The following is a 22315-nucleotide window of genomic DNA, read 5'->3' on the forward strand; positions in this document are numbered from 1 at the left end:
ATAGATTTATGTCTCGATCAGTGCATTTTGTTGCACAATAACAATGAGAGGAAGATTTAAAGAGAGGATGTTAGAAATGGAGGGCACCCTTGAATGATAAGAAAGGAGCTTTTGAAATTGGGTGGAATCGTTACAAAAGATATGAAATAACTCCTCATGACTCAGATCATCCATTATAGATGTAAGCTGTGTGTCTCTAAGAGAAACAGTCTGAAACATTCATGCAGGTCAAACTCATAAAAGATGGATTCATCCTCTGCAGGACGTCTGTCACAGTTTGCTGGTCCTTTAATTAAATCAGACTCAGTGACCTGTTTTCCATTCAGATCCTCTCACACTGATGAAAATGTTTCATATGAGGAGGTAGAATGGAGCGAGTGTTGCGTTGCACAGACTTCATCGTGTGTTTGAAAGATAGGACTCATGATTTTGAGGTTTTTATTCAGCGTTGCACGTGTTTTGTCATTAAAGCTCATGTGGCGCCCTCCTGTGGACAAAGCAGTTTCCAATCCTGTTGACAGTCTTGTTTGCTTTTGAGGTCATAACTTGACATCAGTGTTACTTTCAGTCTAGTTAATAGCCAGATAAAAACTCCCCACAGGAGCTTTAAGTATTTAAAACCTCAGCAAGCTGACATTCACAGATTCAATTAACCAATTTTCTCCTTTGTGTCCGTGCAGCTGTGCGTCAGAGATGGAGCGGTGGGTGGAGGACATCAGGATGGCCATCGATCTAGCGGAGCAGAGCAGCAGCCCGAACACTGACCTGCTGTCCACCAGTCTCTCTGACAACAGTAAGAGACCAGAACATGCACACTTGTCTGACACCTACCCCCCTGCAGCAGTGTTTACAGGAGCTTTAAGCAGTGATTCTGATGTCTAGATATGTGTAGTAGCTGATAACTGAAGGAAAACATCACTCTGCAGACAAAATGGTGAAATAATGAGCAGTTTCTTTTTACTAATCTATAACATTCAAGTCCATTGTAACCCTTTCTTTCCCTCAAAGACACCAGATGTCTCCTTTCAGCACCTCATAGATAATCCCTCCACATTTCCCAGCTGCTCTTTCATCATATTTTTCAGCGTCACCTGATATTAGCAGGTCCAAACCCCCAGCTGTAACCTCCCTTTTCTCTCCTCCTTTATCTTAACCGCCTGTCACGGTGTTCAATGAGGGCTCCGCCTGGTGACCTTTGGTTGGATGTCTCCATTGTGCCTCTGCTAAATCATCTTCTATGTACATTTTTAGAGAAGAGTATTGACTTACATGTAACAACAGATGGCTTGTTTTGCTCTCTGTTGTGTTGCTTTGATTGTAGTTTTTCCTCTGGGCTCTGCTCTGAATTAAAGATCTGTGTAGAAAACATAAAAGTGAAGAAAAACAGAGGTGATAAATATGTAAACAGACGCGAGAAGGATATTGCAAAGCTGTCTACTTTATCTTTTATGCTGTCCTGTGTACCAGGAACATAAAGTTCATCACCTCTCTGCACCCATCATTAAGAGCTCCCTCTTCTCTCTGCTGACCAGTATCTCTAATCTGTCCATCCTCCTCCTCCAGAGCTAACAGAAGACGGCGTAGCTGATTTGGAGTCGGAGGAGGAGCTAGGCGGCTCACGCTCATCTCTGGAGCGTCAGGGTCACCGAGGCAACACCACCGTGCACGTCTGCTGGCACCGCAACACCAGCGTGTCCATGGTGGACTTCAGTGTAGCTGTGGAGGTACTAGACTGTGTTCATCATCCTCTTGTGTCAGCTGTTGTTCCCCTCTTACATCACATGTCTGGAGCTGTGGACTCTTTAGTCTGTCTCTTTGTGTCGTCTCCTTTCTGCAAACAAAGGACGACTGACCTCATGTCCTTTGTCCTACATTTCTCATGTCTGTGTTTCTGTCCTTTCCTCCATCTTTACTCTCTCTCTCTCTTTCTCCATTTTCATTTGTCTTTTTCTACATTTCCACCTCTGTCCGTCCTCACTGACATTAGCAGTCCTCAGGAGCCTGTGTCTGTCTCTCTGTGGTGTGCTGAACAAACAGCCTGTCCTTTAGTGACACCTGCTGGAGTTAGAGAGGTACTGCGAGAGCCTCTGCCGCTTTGAATGTATGAATCCATGCAGGGACAGTCTCAAGAAATGTAGATGAGTGGAGAGCTTTCTGGACAGACCACTGGACATGAGTTGCTCCTAAAATAGTTTACATCACGGTCATCTGATGTGTGTTATGTGGATGCCAGAGCATGCCCTTGTTTTGCATGAGTGAAACTAGTACTAACAGACTAATGGGGGGAAAGTTTTGACCTTTTTCTGTTGTTTGTGTTTCCAGAACCAGCTGTCGGGTAACCTGCTGAGGAAGTTTAAGAACAGTAACGGCTGGCAGAAACTCTGGGTGGTCTTCACCAACTTCAGCCTCTTCTTCTACAAGTCACACCAGGTACAAAACCATAAATGTAGCTGGAAACAAATGATGGATTGGTGGATTACTATCTATTTGAAGTGAAGATGATTATTAAGGATGTTCTCTCCCTGCAGGACGACTACCCTCTGGCCAGCCTCCCTCTCCTCGGGTACTCCGTCACCGTCCCGTCGGAGTCAGAGAACATCCACAAAGACTACGTTTTCAAACTCCACTTCAAATCCCACGTGTACTACTTCAGATCAGAGAGCGAGTACACGTTCGAGAGGTACGGCTGATTCAATGGAGGGGCTTTATTATGACCTTTACTGCAGCTCGCCACAAGAGGGAGCTCTGAATGTACAAATACTTAGCTGGTCAAAACAGGTCTAATAATAAGGAAATCTCTTCTCTCTTCTCCAGGTGGATGGAGGTGATCCGCAGCGCCACATGCTCCGCCAGCCGCTCACTGCCCAGCACCAGGAAAGACTTCTATTGATGACTCTGGACTTCAGGCTGCTCAGGCGGCACTAAGAGACTCTTATTTTAAACTCACTGCACACAGCAGGCGCTCGTACGACACACATCCCTCCAGAGGTTGTCCCACTTCACTTTCTGTACGCACACTTTCTGCACCACTAGTGTCTGATCTCGTACGACTTCTTCTGCACCAAACTGGCAACACAACACTTTGCTGGAACTTTTTTCATGTTGAGATTCAAAGTATGTTTTTAGTGTTAAATGCTGTTCACATGCACACTGAGGTTTTATGCTCTTATCCCTGGGATTAGCCTGACTGAATTACACAAACTATTTGGGACACTTCATGAGTTTGTGCACCACATCACACACTTTACTTTTTTATTTCATGACAGATTTGTGATGAGAATGAAAAATGTGTATAAAATAGTGCTCAATTGTGTGCATGTGAACACACAAGTATTCTTCTGTGTCTGGAGATCGAATGAGATGAATTTAACGTGTTGCCAACATCCATCTATTCCTTTTTGTGAGACAACTTTTTGTACAGTACATTGATACACTGTGAAATGTCCTTTTTCTATGTTTTCCTTTTAAGCTTTTATTTTTGAAAGGCTGAAACAAAAGCCTCCAACGCCAACAGAGATTTCACTGGGTCTTTTGCCAAATACTGTCTCTTCTGTACCTTCCAGTTGTCTGGATTTTAATCTTCTAAATAAAAACGAGGAACTCAAGTGTTCATATGTAAGAAAGTAGACCGCTTCGACTGTTTGGATCTGTTTTTGTTGTTGTGAAGGAACACAGATTAGGACGACAACACTAGAGAGTGTGGGAAGAATTCAGGACACACAAGGAAGTCACAGGTGTAAGAAAAACTGCCATCTTTAGGTAAAGGACATGTTTTTTTATTGAAGTTATACCATTAGAAAACCCTGAGAACATATTACCACAGCCTTGTAGTGTCTGTTCACAGCTTTAGGATGATTTAAATGGATACAGAGACAATTTAACAGATATTTCATTTCTTAAGAGAGGATGAATTAGCAGCTGGTCGTCTTAATAAGTGAAGTTTTAATTCAGGAATCTGAATACAACAACCAACAGTGATGTAAACAAGATGTATGGATGCATGTCTGCTTCGGGCTTCTGTAGATCCTAAAATACATCATGGATGAACATGAGTTTAGAGTGAGCTACTGACAAATGAAGGTAGGTAAATAAAGGTGACATGTTAGTGTAGAACAGGAGGAGATGTGATGTTAATAATCTGATATTTATGTAGAGATGAGTCAATAAACCTGAGTAAGCTACACCTAAACCATTAGGAGTGTTTTTAAAGATGCAGTACATTCTAAAAGAGCCAGACCATGATACATGGATCTAATCTTCCTCCTCAGCCACCCTGCTACATCGTTCTCGTGCCTCTCTGGTCTCATACTGCAGCCCATGATCTCCATACGCATCATAGCTCCCATAACTCTGCAGGGAAGGCCAGTCCGGCTGGTAGGTCGTTGTGCTGTACACAAACGCCTCCGTCATGCTCCCTCCTGCCAGCCTCTCCTCCCCTTCCCCTTTCCCCTCCCACTCCTCCACCTCCAGCTTCACCAGAGTCCTCTGGTACATCTGGGGGACGCTCTCAAAGTCATCCAGGAACTCCAGCATCTTGTCGTCCACTTTGTAGATCTCCCCTCGGACTCGGTGGCCCTGACCGGGGATGTTGAGGAGGAATGGGATGTTGTGCTGAGTTGTGATGATCAGAGGGTATTTCTGGGTGGTGGAGGCTGAGGCGATGAGCTCCGCCTTGCCGTTGCTGGTGTCAAACATGCGGTAGTTGTTGGGTTGACCCCTCTTGAGGGTGCCGTAGACGAAGACACGAGTCATGTGGATGAAGGAGGATGGAGACAGCTGCAAAGTAAAACAAGGAGGAGAGGGAGTTATTCCTTTATCCAAATCAGAGCAGATAAGATAGATAAACACTTCCTGTTTGCTCAACATGTGAGTGATTAAGATACAGAAACATCTCCATGACCTTCAGGTCCTGATTTGAGCTGAAGCTCTTTGGACTTCAGAGAAAGGCTCAATAATCACTGTCAGAGATAATCTCTGCAACACAATGTTCTCTTCAGATCATTATAGGATAGGAGGAGCACAAACAAGTACTTGGAGTTAATGCAGAAGCAATGGAGTTTAGAGATTGCCACTTTAATACTGCAACATATGAAAGGTTGCATATTTTTTAAGATCCAAAGTGTGAGCTGCTTGCACACAGATGCATCTGAGAGTGTTGTGCAATCACTTCTATAACAATACTCGAGTGACGTAGGAGAACATGCATCAAATACCCGGAAATCATGTTACATCATGTTCATATTAAAGCACATTGAGTTGCCCTCGTGTATGAAATGCGCTATACAAATAAAGCTGCCTTGCCTTGCCTTGCCTTGCCTTGCCTTGCCATACATACATACATACATACATACATACATACATACATACATACATACATACATACATACATACATACATACATACATGCATGAACTAAAACGTCAACCTTCCTTTAGCAATCCAACCTTAAAATCACACCAACAGGAAGCTGCACATATAGTCTAAGGTGTACACTTACCTTGACAGTGAGGAAGATGATAGCTTGTAGTTAAAATCAAGTGAACTGTCAGTATGCAGAAAGCCTCTGTCAACAGTGCCGGGGTTTGGACACATGCGCAGTAGCAACCAGGAAGAAGGGTAACAATACATCATAAAACCACAAGAGGGAGCCAGAGTGTGTATTTTCCTGTTCTTGTGGTGTCTAAGGCTTTTATTTTAAGGTGCAGTTTGACTTTTAGTCACATTTAATGATATTATACACCCTTACAACTTCAAAATAACTGTTTTTTTTTTTATTTACTTCCTTACTTATTTATTTTTTTCCTCATCAAACGTGTTAATTAAATGTGTTGTTTTTCTAAATTAATTTAAAATATACCTAAAATCATTGAAAAGAGTAAAAGAATTCTTCACTGCTGATTTGTAAAATGATTCCCTCTCCTTACTCAACTTATTTTATTATTTATGTTCTATGCATGTATCATTTTCTCATTCACCTTAAATTACCAACTGAAGCTGTATGTTTCTGTGTCCTTAATGATTGTTTATCTGTGAAGCTCCTTCTGAATGCAGCCATTGTTTGTTATATATGTCTAAAATAAAGTTGAAGAAAAACACAAGAGGGAGCCAGAGTGTGTGTTTTCTCTTTCTCGTGGCGTCTAGGGCTTTTATTTTAAGGTGCAGTTTGACTTTTAATCAAATGTAATGGTCTTATAAACCCTTACAACTTCAAAATAACTGTTTCTTAATTTAAGTCATAACTTATATATTTTTTCCTCATCAGACGTGTTGATTCAGCTGTAGTTTGACCTCAGAATAATGTCTCATTGGTGATATTAAATATTTTTAAATATAATGTACTCTACTAATTCATTAAATACAAAGATTTAATAAAAATGCTGGTATAATATTGTTATTGTTAATTTCAGGGAATAATAAATGAAAAAAAACGATGAAAATCACTTATCGGGTGTCATTCCATCGACTGTCCACTAGAGGTCGCTCTTTCAACAGACCCACACAATCTCTTCTTCTCTCAATCTGAATGAACGGCGCTGATTGGTGCAGGGCGGATGATGACGTCAGTGCGTTTGCAGCCTAGCAGCAGAAAAATTAGGCGTAAACAAAGCAGAGCGAGCAGCCAGCTAACGCTCAGTAGCCAACGTTTAGCCTGAAAAAAGACCAACTTTAGCTTCAATCGGTGAGATTAACAACGGTTTGAGTGGATTCATGATTACAGAGTGTAATAATAACATGGTTACAGGCTCGTGGATTTGTTCTGAGGCTGAAACTGAGCGAGTTTTGCTCCCTGTTGCTGCTGTAGCATTAGGTAACCGCAGATAACGGGACTCTGGATCTGTAGTTCTCTTTAAACGAGGAGTCCAAAGCCCCCTGAGGAGACCACACATGGTACGGGCTGCTTTATTATCTTTATAAAAGGACTACTTTGGTGATTTGTTGACTTTGCTGCTGTAACAATGAGTTAGCTCGTGATGTAGCTCCCTGAGAGGAAAAGTCGATCAGCTGTTGAAGAGGGCTGCTGGAGGAGGAGGAGGAGGGGGACGATCCAGGCTCCATGACCACTTGAACGCTGTGATCCGGACTCAGACTGAGATGTTTAGCCTGATGGCGAACTGCTGCAACTGGCTGAAACGATGGCGAGAGCCTGCAAGGTGAGTTATGATGTTAGAATGTGTCTTTTTCTGGGTTAATTTAAGTGCAATACAAGGATGTGTGACACAAGTTTGCAGCCTGGATTGCATAGAGACCTAACTGCAAACAAGCTGCACAAATGGCAGACTAGACAAAGTGGATTCATAACTTTTATTTTGTATCAGTACTAAAGGAGCCTCTCAAGATCCAGCCAGGTAAATGCAGTGACAACTCTGTGTCTCAGAGGCCCTGTGACTAGGTCAGGTGTTGCTCACTCAAACATACAGCATTGATTCACCTTTGTTGTCTCCACTCATCATATTTACCTTCACCTGCAGTGTTGAAGTGTCCTAGAGAAGTTTATTCCTGTGTATACATTATAAACTTGAATCAAAGAGTAATTCTTAAAGCTGGGGTTCCCAAACTTTTCAGGTTTCAAAGTCTTGTGACCCCCCCTGTCCCTCAAAGTGATTTCATGTGGCTTCATTTAGCTGTTCTGCAGAAAATGACCCTGCCTACATGAGCATGTGTCTGTGTTTCTACAGCTACTGATGCTTTTGATAATGAACTGTTCACTAACCCTAAACTTAGGAGTCATGTGGCAACAAAGAAAGGCAGAAAACTCATTACATTTTCTATTTTCAAGGTTTTTTTTCAAGGTTAGCTACTATGTTTGTAGATATTATTTACTCTAATGCGTAAAATGTACTATTTTTTTGATAATTAAAAAAAATAAACATTCTGGAAGACATCTCACGACCCCACATTTGTGTTTCGCGACCCACACTTTGGGAACGCCTGTCTTAGAGGACTCAAAGTTAATTCTAACATAGCTACAAGCAGCCTGTTGTTACCATAGATGATGTAAACATAGAGGCGTCAGTGGTTCCTGAAGAGGGGCTCTGAAGTCAAACGATAAGTAACAGGAATCATGAACAGATCCATGTAAATACAGCCTCTATGACACCTTTTATTCACTCTCTGCAGACACAGTCTTTAAGCTGTAAACGGGTGTTAATGGGAATTCTTGGCTTTAGGAACTGCAGTTTTTGCACTTTTGCATTGTCTCACTTTACAAGACCGGAGTAGTAACACGACCAAAGTAGTCTATTCAAACACAAGTCCTGCCTGTGATGAGACAAATAGTTAATTGTACTTTTGAGGCGATGAACTTTCCCTTTAGTATGTTTATGACTTTTCATCTTTGAGCTGGGTTTCTGTAAAAAGGGAAATGACTGTAAGAGAAACGTGAAAGTTGAGCACAAGTTCAAGCTTTATTTCTAACCCTTCATCCTCATTGAGAAGTGTGTCAGATCTAACTCTTCAAGTTGTGAAACAGCAGGACCAGCAAAACACCATGATGACTCCTAACACCACGTGGTCCATGTGAGGCACCTGATCCTCTGGACTTAGTCTGAAATCCTCCCCTAATCCCACAGCCAGGTCTGTTCAGCGGGTCTCTCTCCGTTGTTGCTGTGAGGGGTTTGTCTTTCACAGTGTGGACCGAGGGTTATGGGTTAGCAGACGTGGTGGGACGGACAGATCTTTGACTTCTCGTGGGCGGCGTGCATCGAACGGCCGCCCCGATGAAGGCCAGCTGGCTGCAGAGGACGGTTAGATGGATAGTGCGGTTGATGTCTTTTCGGCGCAAGTTCCAAAGTTAAGTAGTCAGACGGGAGACAAAGAGGGGATGTGTTTATGAGCATGATTTATAGTTATGTGCATCTTCTTACTCTGTGGAGGCCGGTCTTTGTTTGGGTTGATGTTTGTCTTCCTTTAAGAAAACTTCAAGAAGATGCAAACTTAAAGATTTACAAGATGCATGTTGTAAATATCATAAAAGTCCAGTGAAAAGCTACATTTCTTTTGTCATGTGGTTTGAATTTCTCCTGTAAAATGACACACCACAAATCTGTTAAACCGTGTCTGTTATCTTCCTCAGATGGGTCGGGGTTAAATGTAGTCGGATCAAGTGTAGCCCTGTGTTTACATTCTTTCTTTACATTTCTGACACGTCCATATTTGATTTCTCAGATTTGGGGAGACGTCTAAGAAGTCTAGACCGTTGCACGTTACGTGTGAACGTCTGCCAGCTTACTGGCCAGGTGTTGGCAGACCGCACACTTGCAGGGATGACTCACTGTGCATCACATGTTGCCCTTTGTTTCTTTGTAGTCTTCTACGAGTTGTGTACTTCTTTGAGTTTTATTTAACTTCAAATAATCCTAGATGAAGAGAACAAGGTCAGTTTATCTCCCCTCTGCTGCTCTTCAAAGATGTCACCGTTTAAACAGCTCCTTTCTTCAAACATAAAGCGTCTTCATGTTGTTTATCTGTCTCAGTTCCTCATGTGACTCCTGCTCACTCATTGCATCGCTCATCCAGATTATGAATTGGCTTAATCTGTGCCCCCAGATGGTAATGAAGGCTAATGCTAATGCCAGACACGTTATCACACCTCCTCCTGTCCTCTGGTGCTCATTCTTCTTGTTCTTCCTCTACAGGAAAGTGACTCTGGTGATGGTCGGTCTGGATAACGCAGGAAAGACGGCCACAGTGCGAGGAATCCAAGGAGGTATGCTGATGTTGACGGTGTTTTGCACGTTTTGAAATAACCTGCGTGACATAATCAACCTCGCTTTGTTTGTTTCCTCAGAGAACCCCCAAGATGTGGCTCCCACAGTCGGCTTCTCCAAGGTGGACCTGAAGCAGGGCAAGTTCGAGGTGACCATCTTCGACCTGGGCGGCGGGAAGAGGATACGAGGCATCTGGAAGAACTACTACTCTGAGTCTCACGGCGTGGTCTTCGTGGTGGACTCCAGCGACGTCCAGAGGATCCAGGAGACGCGGGAGACGATGGCCGAGGTCCTGCAGCACCCACGCATCGCCGGGAAACCTGTGCTTGTGTGAGTGCTCCAACGTCCACCAGATTAAAACCATCAAATCATGAAGCTGGGTGTTAAGACGAGAGGAGGAATCTCCAGAGTTTGAGTCTGAGTCTTTGGCCCTATTTGTTGAGGGGTACGTGCGCTGCAGGCTGATTCCTGGAAGCATCTGCTTATTTAGTAATCAGGACACACGGCACAGGATGATGCACGGAGACTTTAAAGTGTTTTGGCAGTGTTCTAATCAAAAATCCATAATCAGAGCACGGTCACATCTCCATAAGATTTCCATAAGATTTCCAGCTGATATAACTCTGCACCTTGCAGAAATTGAGTCTCATAACTGCCCTTGAAGTTGCTCAAACTCCTTCTTTCCTGAAAGTAGTCACACTAGAAGCAAACTTTTTCATTCACAGACTCCAGAATCTCTTTTTCTTCCTGCTTTCAGGCTCGCCAACAAACAGGACCAGGAGGGAGCGCTGGCCGAAGCAGACATCATCGAGAACCTGTCGCTAGAGAAGCTTGTTAACGAGAACAAGTGTCTGTGTCAGATCGTAAGTGTGTGTGCACCTGTTGTGGGACGCCAGCAGAATGACATTAAGAGCGTTTGGCTACATGGACAAAGAAAGATCAACCTTTTTAAGCTTCACATAGAAAAGCTGAAGTGCTGTTCAGTATCCTCATTCATCTGCTCTGTGTCTTTGTGCCTTTCCTGCCTCAGGAGCCGTGCTCTGCTGTCCTAGGCTACGGCAAAAAGGTCGACAAGTCCATCAAGAAGGGCCTGAAGTGGCTGCTCAACAATATTGCCAAAGACTACGAGGCCATTACAGAGCGCGTGCAGAAGGACACGGCCGAGCAGCGGGCTCTGGAGGAGCAGGACAAGAAGGAGAGGGCGGAGAGGGTGCGGAGGATACGAGAGGAGAGGTGAGGACAGAGGTCACACTCAAGCATATGTTTGTGATCAGTGTGTGGAGTGAAGAGAGTTCAGAGCCGGGTGAGGGAGATATGCATTTAAGGAAATAAAAAGGAGGGTGAAATTGGAGGGTGAAACGGTGTCTCAGAGTCCTAAAAACTGACATTAAATATCATATTTATTGGAAAAGAGTGAAACTAATTTGTGTAAAATCACATTGCAATTAAGTCTGACCTCAGATCGATTGTTCTGGATGTAATGGTGACACAGGAGGTCTGAATCATTACGCCTCAAAGGTTAACATCTTGTTCTGCCTGCAGAGAGCGTGAGGAGCGAGAGGAGGCGGAACGCGAGGGCAGGCAGCTTCAGGAAGACGAGCCCGACGAAGAACACATGCCCAGCCCCTTTCAGCCAATCAGCAACGTGATCTGTGAGGTGTGTGAGCAAACACAGGGAGCACGATGAGAGGTGATCTGTCTCTGGAGCTGGAAGTGTAACTGTTGCTCTGTGGCTTTTTTAGAACGAGGACAAAGAGAAGGAGAGGAAGAGGCAGAAAGTGCTGCAGGACACCCGGACCAACAACCAGCCGATGGGTGGACAGGAGGAGGAGGAGGAGTACGAGGAGGAGGCAGACGACACAAGACAAACAGCGGAAAACGGCAGCTCAGGTGCTTCATGTGTTTCAGACTGTTAACAGTTTTAAGGAATAAGGATGAGGAAGATGTTCGTAGCTTCAGCTCTCTGCAGATATTTAAGTAATCAGCGTAGCTGTGAGGGGAGCAGGCACTTGTTTGAAGAGCCTCCCCTCCCCAGCTTGTGGTTCAGCTTTGCACCATATGAGGAAACAAATCTGAGCTTGTAGATAAATAGAAAAACAGCGTATTAAATCTGTTTCCCTCTCTGAGAGTCAACGATAAAACAAACGCCTTGAGACGGCTGCAAATATTTGATTTTGAGATTTCAGAGTTTAAAGAGCCTCGTATGTGTGCCGGCGGTCTTTCCTCTGCTGGATGATTATACATTTAGAAGATGATTACATCATGAAGCTGTAGTCCTGCAGGAAATACTCTTAATACTTCTGTGCAGCATAAACCCTGTGTCACACGTCCCTCTGTTCTCACAGCTACACCAGGAGAGCAGGACAGGAAGAAGACGAGGAAGCTGCACCTGAAGAGGAAGCACCGGGTGGACCCGCTCAGGACAGAGGACGGGGCAGCAGAGAGCCCCACCCCTCCTCCACCTCCTCCTCCAGGTCAGTAAGTCAGTGACAGTGACTCATGAGAATTAAAGCTCCTGTGAGGAGCTTTTAGCTGGTTGGGAAACACACGGATGATGTCTCAGGAGCGCAGACAAGACAACCAGGAACATGTTCGATGATGTCTGCTCAGTCATTTCAAATGCTTTATGTTAATTGTCTTCTAAGCAACAGCAGGAGGAGCTTTGGAACACAAGTCTCTCATGTTTTCTACATTCCCCTCTTTCTCTATGATTCTCTTTTTAGTGGGATGGGCCACACCCAAAGTGTCTAGGCTGCCCAAACTAGAGCCGCTCGGGGACTCCAGACACTCTGGTAAAGATGCATGTGACGTCCGGTGATTCCTCATCCCTCACTGTCAGTCACTGTTTCATTAACACATTATTCCTCAGTCATTCTCTCACTAACCCGGCTTTAAGGGACTAACTGTTACGGCACTAAATCAGTGTTTCCTCTACACGGGTAGACTTTCTTTACTTTGCTGCTTCCTGATAAAAAATATTAACAGTAGCTCTACATGAGTTTCCAGGTTTTTTCCACAGCACTGGTGGTGAATCAGTGTGCTGTTGCAGGGGAAACACTGAACTCTGTCTGCCTTCAGATGTGTGTTGACTCTTAATTAGCCCACCCGACCCCCGTCTCTGCCTCTCCTCTCCTGCGCCTCGCCAGGAAAATGCTTGAATGTTTGGATCCTTCATGGTGGCAGACATCTTAATCAACTCAAAGGCTTGTCTGTGCTGTCATCCTCAGTCCACTCACTCCATCTCTAACATCACTTTCTTTCTGCTCTTGTTCTCTGATCTGTTTTTTATTCCAGGGTTCAGCGGATGTAGTTTGCTAACGTAGTCTTTTCCTTCCCACAGACTTTTTCAAGAAGCCGCTGCCGCCTCTAGCGAACAGGCCGCGGCCTAATGGCGACGCTAGTGACGTCATTTTTTAACCTCCCTTGTACTTGAGAATTGAGCTCCTCCTGTCATCATGTTTCTGCTTTCTGTCTCAAGTGAGCGGAGTGTAGACAGCCAAGCTACACAGAGAGACACAGACAGAGAGACAGGGCGACTCTTGGCGTCAGGAGCTGGCGAGTGCCGAAGACACTGCAGACACAGAGCATCGTGGGAAATGCAGTCCTGCTCGGAGCCTGTTTTGAAACGGGCAGAATCCAGCTGGAAACTTTCAGCCCGACAGACCTGAGTGAACACCAGGTTCTGTTTTCACTTCACAAAGCACACTCAGTGCAGAACTCTCGACTGAAACACTATTTTTTACTCTTAATATCAGTGTTACACATTTTGGACTTCAACTCAAATGCTTTTCATTTGACAAAGAATGTAAATATGTCCCTTATAATCCTGTTTATATCTGTTACTGAACAATGGATTTGTACACACGCAGCCATTAAAAAACACCGTATTTACTTTTCTTTCTACACCTTTGTTTCTGTAGTGTAAGAGAAGGTGTGACAGTCTTCAAGGACGAGCTTGAGTGTAGATCTGGAGGTAAATAAAGGTCAAAAGTGGCTTTTTTCACAGCTGAGTGCTTTAATTCTGATCTTGTTTCAACAAAGGTTGAGTCATAACTTATAAGCTGAGGTTGGAAAAGTGTCCCACCAGGTGCATTGTGGGTGTAATTTGTCATTTCATACATGGTGAAGTGTTACACTACATATTGATTGTTAATTGGTCATTCTGAGTCATGAGCGTCCCTCGACATTTCAATGCAAAGTTCAAAGCCAAGTAAAGAAGAATCTTTCATATCTGTTCTCCGGCCAGCAGCATCATCCTTTTTATTTATTGTCAGAAATTGTAAATGTGTAAAAGTATATTTGTCTACAGGGCTACAGATTTTTATACGCATTCCGCTGTTTACACTGTGTTCCTGTTTTAAAGTGATATTTCTCCCGAGGCGGGAATCAGCCTCAGACTCGCTGCCTCTCAGGCGGCCCCCGAGGTCTGAGCCAGCACTGTTATTACTCCAGCTTCTCTCGCTTCTTCTGCACCCTTTTTCTCTTTAAATAGCCGAAAACAGCCGAAAGTTCCACTTCCAGATGCACAAAAAAACAAATCTGGCTGAAAAAAAAACAAAAACAACATCACAAATTGGAAGACTCCATCGCCCCAATTAAAGCCGGGAAAGTTGGCAGCGGAGTGATGAGGGAGGAGGAAGTTTCACTACATCGGCACCTGGAACAGCCAGTAATGGGTCAGATCACATGAGAGTATGTGTAGCACAACTGAGATATCACTTTAAAACTACCATTATATTCCAAATGTGCAGCACAGCACTGACTCTTCTACACAAACTGTTTGAACAGAATATTTTTTCTACCCTGTTTGAATTTTATAACCGCACAATAAAAGATGTTTTAAATATACTCTCCTGCTGACTCTTAACTGTTTTTCTGCATTTTGAGCAGCGGCCACAAGCTTCCACATGGACTGGCTGTTTATTTTACAACTTGAACACCTCGATGTAGTTGATGCAGGGAAATATTGTCACATTCAGAAACACTTAAATATTTTATATTTTAAAGCTCCTGAGAGTAGTTTTGAGCAAGGTATAAAACAGATTGAAACTCTTTCAGACCTACAAACACATAACGGATTATTTCTATGTTATTCTTAATGCCTGAATCTGCCACTAGAGTGTAAGTGTCAGACAGATTCTCAATAAGGGATACAGCTGACTGTTTATGTCCTGCAGAAAGAGATGTTTTTTTAACCTCTACAAGGCTCATATAGAAGCAAGGAGATAAGAAGGGGACACCAAAACAAACATAATCTGGAAGTTACTCACAGGAGCTTTAATATGAAGTATTGAGAAGGGGAGCTTTAAGTAAACAATGACAGTAATAGTTGATAAATGTTACCTCCTCAGATTAAGGACATGATGCAAGGATTACTGCTTTGTCCACAGGGGGGCACCAAAGTCTACACAGGAGCTTCAAATCATTTATAGAGCAAGGATAAGACAACAAATTGGTGAGGATGTATCAGAAATATATTTACCTGTAAATCAATTTCAGGGTGACATTATTCTCTAGGCTCATTGTTGCACAAAAATATGTGACCACAATGTTGAATGTTTTGTCCGTGACACAGCTCTTCAGAACAGTCCAAAAGAATGCAGGTTTGAGGTACTTCCATAGTCCCTTCACTTTTAAAACCAGAGGCTCTTTCTACTCCTCACACATTTCAGAATCCAACATTCCTCTAAAGGCCTGAAGGCAGTTTACATCCCTTGATGACAAAGTAATCTCACATTCAAAAAGTGCTGATTGAAGAGGGACGGCCTCACTTCTGTGTCTTCTTCAGAGACAGCAGGAATGAAAATATCAGCCATCACAGCATAAAGGGAGATAATGATAATAAGCTTTCTCTCAAATGTGAAATGTTAAAAATAGCCATCAGTAATCTGAAAACAGTTTCCTCATTGAGACATTTTCAAACATCTGCTCGCAGCCTCTCCAGGCTGTGTCACTTGCAGCAGAAACATTGCAATAATGTCCTGCTGCCTCATAACTACAAACACAGACAGGCTCCATTTAGGTGTCATGATGCTGGAGCTGGAGCGTGCTGCAATGACGTCCTGCAGGACGGGGTTGGCAGATGCAGGGGTGTCCTGAAGCAGATGCTTTTAACCATCAATCCACCTCCTCGTTATAATTACACTCTTAGAAATCAATCAGTTTGAACTTTCCAGCAGCGATTTTGTGATGAAGTGCTTTAATTTACTTTCCTTGCCCGCAAAATATCAACCTGTCTGCGCCTGTTTCAGTGGAGCTGTAGTTTTAGGAGTTTTTCAGGCCTGTGCAATGTTATAAAAGTAGCTGCAGGATTATAAAAAGGTCTGCATTGAGGGATTTATCAGTGGAGTAGTTGCTATCTCCCCTTTTGCAACAATGGCTGCCTGTGTGCATTGTTGTGCAGACGTAGGTGCAGAAATTGATTGTGTCAGAATGTAAAGCTATCGCGGCTGTGTCAGAAATATGTCAATGTTACTCGCAGCTCATGAGAAAGGAAAGAACTGAAGGCAGATACACACAGAAAGAGGGCTCAGTGCATCGCTCAATGCATCGTCAACACATCTCAAATCTCAAACCGACCCTGAGGGCAGAATCAATTTTTGCACTGTTTTTGATCATGCCACACACACACAGAAAGGCTGAACAACACACACACACATGCACCAACAGGAAGCATGCATTAAGATGTCAGTGCTGCACATGGACACGCCTCAAGCAGTTCAGGGACTGGCTCTGCTCAGGGACACCTTGACAGTGCCCAGGAGGAGATGTGGCACCTCTCCAGGTACCAGTCCAACCTCCTTACTTTGATCACTTCCCACGTTGGTATCACAAAATAAAGACCTAAAACTGAATATCTCTGTTGAAACATGTGCAGGAAAACTACCTGGACCCAAATATTTTAACTGCAGCTGCTCAAAAATGCCCCCAAAGATGCCTTGCTCTATATGACTGTCTGTATCCATCTCTTTAAATGCAGTAACAAGCTGGCTCTCTACGCCTGTGCCATTAAAAACCATCACAGAAGAAGCCATGCAGTCCCTTTTTTTCTCCAGCAGAGTGGAGTGCAGCACCAGTTAACCCAGTCTGACACAAAAAGCCTAAAGTGTTAGAAACACTTGGGCAGCATTAACACTTTGGAGTCTTGCTGAGTGTCTGAGCTGGATGACGTGATCCAGGATGTTTCCAGGTGCTTGACTGAGGGTCTGAACTGAGTCTGTTCACAACACAGCAACACAATGTGACTCAGGAGAGGCTGCAGGCAGGTTTCAGGTAAAGAGCAGCATTCTGTAATGGCTCATTATGTGCAGAAACACAAGAGAGTTGAAGCCTGTGGAAGGAGTTCATGTCTACAAAGCAGACACTAAATGTAGACATTGATGGGTTGAAGGAGGATTACAGAAGGGAGGACAACATGAGGGGGAACAGGAAGTCGACTATCTTTAATGAAGGGCCTCTTATAGGTTTGAATTTTCATTATTGATCACATTTGAATGCAGAATCTGCAGACAAGGAAAGTTAAATGTTCTAAAAGTTTAGAATTGGAAGTCTCTTGTTTGTGTTTGTAGTCCAGGACGTGTTGGCCGATCAGGTAAAACAAAGAGGCCAAATGTCTAGAAGGCAGAGCTCTATCTTCCTGCTGATATGTAGCCTTTCAAAATAAAAGATGTCCTGCCACAAGCAGAGTCAAAACTCCAGTACCTGCCATTTTGAATATGGCTCAAGCTATGAACCAAGTTTCAGTTCCCAACCCTGGATTAAAATCTGTGGCTTGTTGCAGCAGCTCTGCATAAAGTTAGGAAGTTTAAATCATTTTAAAATCATCAAACTATCTTTTAATCAGTATCATGTGTAACCTTTTTTACATCCTCACTTGGCAGCCAGCCTAAATTGCTGAATACTCACCTAGTCCAGATTCAAATCCTCATAACCACCCACTCACCATGCAGGATCTCTTACTTAATGACCCCCCATTAGAGTCCTGGTCCTGAGGTAGGAGAACACGCTCTCACATGTTATTACAGTTAAAAAAACTCCCACATTAAAGCGCTGATTCCTGCTCAAATGCTGCTAATTACATTTCAGTACGAGCCACCTTTATGTCGTGCTGCAGTGGTGGATAACTAACTTGAAAGTGCTTTTTATGTGCTGTCTTCATTTTACTGTGTATCCCCCGTAGAGAGATTATCACCCCCATTACATTTTTCTGCCTTTCTGTGCTTTCTATGATTGTAAATTGAATACCTGTAGGGTTTACACTGTTTAAACACACACACACAAAAAAAGAAGAAGCTGTTTAAAGACGTCAACTTGTGCTCTGGGACATTTTATTGACTGAACCTAATTAAATGTTAATCAAAATAATCATTTGTTGCAGCCCTAAGGCAGCATCTGTCACACAATCCTATTTAAAGCGATTTTTAATCTCTGAATAGACACTGAAATTACACAATCAAACAAAAGTATTCTGTTTTTCCACACTGAATGGGATTTTGAGTGAGAGCTGGCACCAGGTGGTGTGTGCCGAGGAGAGCTGATAAGTGCTGGCTCATGAGATTCAGGCCTGATTCCACAAAAGCAATTTGCGCCTATTGCTGAAGATGAATACGGTTAATGTAAATGAAGAAACCGCCCCGCAGAGCACTCGAGCTGAGGCCTCTCGCTATCTAGTGCCCTTATCTACAAATGCACTCGGCTGTGCTAATGGCACACCTATTTCAATGCCACATTATAATATAATTTCTGATCCAATAGCCTCGTTGTACACAGAGTACTCGACTAAAACAATGTGCTTATGTGCTGCTGCTGTTTCATTCCTTTCCAGTTTTTGCACACCAGGTAGGGACACAATGCAGAGTTTGATTGAGGTCAGGGAAATGAAAAAAGGGAAAGGCTGTTGGAGATGCAGAGAGGCCATAAAAGAGGGAGATTAGGGGTGGTAGAAAGGCAATGAGAGATGGGAGAGAGAATAAGGAAAGCAGATAAGGGATAATGAGGTGTTCGTGGGAAGAGTGATAGAGGGAAGAAAAGAAAAAGCAAATAATGGGCAGGTGAATTTGGGGGAAAGGCAGGAGATAAAGCTGAAAAAGGAGATAGAGGAAGGTTGTGGTATATCTAGGAAGAACAGGGGGCTATAAGCACGTGAGAGAGCTCGATGTAGATGGAGCCATCGCTCTTTGATTGACAGGGCGGCGTGAAGGTGGCTCAGGGGATCAGCAGGGTCGGCTGTGAGGCAGTACAAGAGCAGGAAAGGTGCATGGAGAACAAGTGTGTTTATTTTTAGAGACACAGAGAGTTTTTGTGTCTATATTGGACAATTAACCAAGAGATCTTGCTTTCATTTTCTGGCACAGCATCATATGACCAATCAGATTTCAAGGGAGCCAATGCCACTCCCAACATATCCTGTGCATCACCCTGTCACATGTAGAGTTACATCCCTGTGCAGCACTTCATTTGTTTCTGCAGCCAAAACATACATAATTATCATGCAAACTTTGATTTCATTGCAGAATATTTCCCTACATTTTTTAGTAAACAGGGATGATTTTGCGGCTTTCCTTCCACTGCTACATCCCTGCATTTAATACCAGTGCTCAACAGGTCACTGATGCCTCGCAGGTTTAATTAAAGCCCAGCTGTGGGTGCATCAATATGCTCTGGTGTGTGAAGAATGCATTGGTTTATACAGCCACAGAGCTGCTTATTACTCAAGGCTGAGAGAGAGATTACAGGTCAGAGGTTGAGGACAATCGATGGTAAAGTTGTGTTTGTATATGACTTTTAAACTGTAGATATTGTGCATTGCATGTGCAGTCGTGTCAGCGCAAATGAACGACTGCAGCGGATGATGGGGAGAAATGCTGAGCAAAGAAAAGGAAGAAAATTCAAGTTGAAGAAAAGCATCATTTGGCAAAACTTGACAGCACAAAACAACAAAGCTTCTTCCAGGAAGTTATTTATGTTTCATTGGGTGTCTCTTTCTTGACAAGAAAATAATAAAAATCACAAATAAAGAAGTCTGTCTGTGCAAAATTCAAACAATCTTGGCGTTCTTCTTTGATCGGCGTGTATTTTTATCCCTGTCCAACTTCCTGTTTTATGTCTCCCCATGCACACAAACTGATATTAATCTAAAGTGCGTCTTTTTCGACCACACAATAGAAGATTGTGTTGCTCTGTGAGACTCATCCATGCTGTGCTGGGCAGTAATTACTTGCTGGCAGACAGAGGAGGATAAGAAGAGCAAAAGGAATCATTAGGGAGCTGTCAGGTACCTAAAACACTCCGAGGTGTTGTTGTTGTTTTTTGGCTGTTCTGTTTTGCTGAAGAGCACACAGGAGGAAGAAAAGATGAAAAAGAGAGAGAGGATGTGAAAACCAACAAAGAAACCCTTGACGCAGACCCTTGATGATGCAAGTATGAGTGTGCAGTGAGTGTACATGTTGTCATGAGCTGTGTAAATGATTTCTAAGACGAGATATAACCCCCTGGCTGGACTTTTACCGTATCACTCTGGCTTTCTACTCCCACTGCATTTCAAGATTCTTTCTCAGTTTAATTTACTTGAGTCTTTTTATTACTTTTAAAGCCTTCATGGTTTGGCTCTGTTTTATATTTCTGATCTTTTCTGATCCACAGTCTGCGGCAGGGTTTCTGAGGTCTGAGAGCCAAATGCTGTTAAATGTTTCACAGTCTGAATGAAAGGCGGTCCTGTTTTTACTCTGAGGAATGAAGCCCTAACTTTCAGGGCGGCTCACTTTGTGCCTCTTTTAAAAGTAATAAAAATAAAGCCTGACAAATTCTCCATTTTTGATCATTACCTTTCTTTAACCTAGTAGCATGATATTATTGTTGCTGTGACATGTTGCAACTCAAGTCCTTTAATTAATAGCAATAGCAATTTTATTGATAAAGCACTTTTCATTACACCTAAGTTCAATGTGCTTTTTTTATTTTATAATTCACCAATTAGTGTATGAACATGTAGTCCATACAGACATACTAACAAGTACAAACATTACAAAACATGGAAGGACACATTTATACACTTGTGAAGAGAGAGAGATAAAACAGAAGAGAAGAGAGGGGGAAAAAAGGAACCCAAAGCAAAACAAAAGCAAGAAAAAATTAAATAAAATAAAATAAAATAAAACAACAAAACAAAAGGGGAGAACAAAAAAGAAAGAAAGATAATAATATTAGCAATCAATAAGAGTAGTAATGTGGCAATATATTATAATAAGAGTAATCAATAAGTAAAAAAGCTCTAAGACCAAAGGGGATGAAAAAAAAAAGGTTCAATGTGCTTTACATGGAGAATTAAAAACATAAAAACATTTTTCCAAATAGAATAAATAAAAACAGAAAAACAATAGACACATCAGACACAGTAATCAAACAAACAGCAAACAGTGTTGCTGCACATGCATCCAGTCACAACAGATTTGTGTGTTTTTTTTAAAGTGGAGACAGCTGTGATGGACCAGAGATCAGCAGGGACCAGAGGTCAGCAGGGACCTGAGGGCAGCAGGGACCTGAGATCATTCTAGCTGCTGTGTTCTGGATGAGTTGGAGCTATGCTATGGAGTGCTTGTAAAACGATGACGTGTACACAGGTAAGTATTGTCAAAGAAAGACCACAGGTGTTATTAATTAGTCTCCTGTATGACATCATTCAATGTATCTGAACCAATCATTGACCTTTAATATTTCGCATTGCGCATTATGGACTCATAAGTGTTAATAATTCACACCTGCTCAGTTTTACTCTGACTTAACTGACAGCAAACCAAATGACAGGTGACTTATTATGAGAGGATGCTCTTTGAGGGTTTATTTAAATGTATTTAGACTCAGCTGTATAAATATTATTGCTTATTATGGCTTAACTAACAGTTAGCCTGTCTATTCTACCAGGAGACACAGAAGAAACATGGCGCTTCATTTGGAGTTGTCTTCCCACGGAACAGTCAATGTAAGAACAATTCTTTCTGTCATTTAAACTCTTTAAAGATCATTTAATTAAACTATTTGTAATGTGTTTGCTAGCTTGCTACATGCTAACTAGTCTGTGTTGTTTACTTGACTGTGGCTAGCTAGCTTCAACACACTGGTGTCTTCATACCTGTTTCATTTATCTGTTAAATTACACTCATATTGTAAAGGAATGTTTGACTAAATTAATGATGATAATAATAATAATAATAATAATAATAATAATAATACATTTAATTTGGGGTGCCTTTCAAATCACCTTACAGATAATAAATTACCTCTATTAGTATTTATTGAAAAAACAATTAAAATATGTTATTAAAAATGTGTACTTACCTATGGTACTCACATGCACTTGTCTGCTTATCATGTAATTTGGCATAGGCAGTAATTGGTGCTGTCATTTGTTCATTATTTCCATGATAATGAACCATCATCATGGGGATGTATGCAAAAGACAGACTTTGAAATGTTCATATCCATAATTATTACTGCTACAACTACTACTAATACTTCTACCTGCTCTCTGTAGCAGTGTAAGTATATTATATATTTTGATCAGGCTGTTATAATACATTTAATACTGTATATTAATTGTCAAGCTTTAAATG

At 42.4% G+C, this 22315-nt stretch overlaps 4 protein-coding genes across 15 annotated transcripts in view; 3 read left to right on the top strand and 1 right to left on the bottom strand.

Annotated features, from left to right (window-relative positions):
* LOC117808013 (FERM, ARHGEF and pleckstrin domain-containing protein 1-like) overlaps positions 1-3626 on the top strand; it is a 44985-nt gene extending 41359 nt beyond the window's left edge. For all 4 annotated transcript variants that reach the window (XM_034677416.1, XM_034677419.1, XM_034677417.1 and 1 more), the window contains 5 exons: positions 681-793; positions 1564-1724; positions 2323-2430; positions 2529-2680; positions 2815-3626. In XM_034677416.1, the coding sequence (XP_034533307.1) occupies positions 681-793; positions 1564-1724; positions 2323-2430; positions 2529-2680; positions 2815-2890 (610 nt within the window). In that variant the 3' untranslated portion in view covers positions 2891-3626. The remainder of the gene's footprint in view (positions 1-680; positions 794-1563; positions 1725-2322; positions 2431-2528; positions 2681-2814) is intronic.
* Positions 3627-3754: 128 nt separating this feature from the next.
* Positions 3755-5625, bottom strand: LOC117808016 (gamma-glutamylaminecyclotransferase-like). The gene is made up of 2 exons (XM_034677421.1): positions 5498-5625; positions 3755-4776 (listed from the first exon to the last, which is right to left on the bottom strand). Exon 2 carries the CDS (start codon positions 4750-4752, stop codon positions 4252-4254), a length of 501 nt encoding a protein of 166 aa, XP_034533312.1. The 5' UTR covers positions 4753-4776; positions 5498-5625; the 3' UTR covers positions 3755-4251.
* A 919-nt stretch (positions 5626-6544) lies between these two features.
* On the top strand, positions 6545-14555 carry arl13b (ADP-ribosylation factor-like 13b). Of its 9 annotated transcripts, none has more exons than XM_034677912.1 (12): positions 6545-6679; positions 6803-6888; positions 6966-7151; positions 9636-9706; positions 9788-10037; positions 10465-10570; positions 10738-10940; positions 11250-11364; positions 11450-11597; positions 12053-12181; positions 12431-12541; positions 13186-14555. In XM_034677912.1, the coding sequence occupies exons 3-11, from the start codon at positions 7093-7095 to the stop codon at positions 12523-12525; spliced, it is 1176 nt and encodes a 391-aa protein (XP_034533803.1). In that variant the 5' UTR covers positions 6545-6679; positions 6803-6888; positions 6966-7092; the 3' UTR covers positions 12526-12541; positions 13186-14555. The 9 variants fall into 9 exon arrangements, with proteins under 9 accessions (XP_034533803.1, XP_034533797.1, XP_034533804.1 ...); XM_034677906.1 differs by having other exon boundaries at positions 12431-12499; positions 13048-14555; XM_034677913.1 differs by having other exon boundaries at positions 12431-12499.
* Positions 14556-21208: 6653 nt separating this feature from the next.
* Positions 21209-22315, top strand: part of LOC117808422 (neural cell adhesion molecule 2-like) — a 359969-nt gene continuing 358862 nt past the window's right edge. The window contains exons 1-2 of the mRNA XM_034678166.1: positions 21209-21325; positions 21627-21684. The gene's annotated coding sequence lies outside the window, so the exon portion shown is untranslated. The remainder of the gene's footprint in view (positions 21326-21626; positions 21685-22315) is intronic.

Source organism: Notolabrus celidotus, chromosome 24 (assembly GCF_009762535.1).
Source record: "Notolabrus celidotus isolate fNotCel1 chromosome 24, fNotCel1.pri, whole genome shotgun sequence".
Taxonomy (NCBI): Eukaryota; Metazoa; Chordata; class Actinopteri; order Labriformes; family Labridae; genus Notolabrus; species Notolabrus celidotus.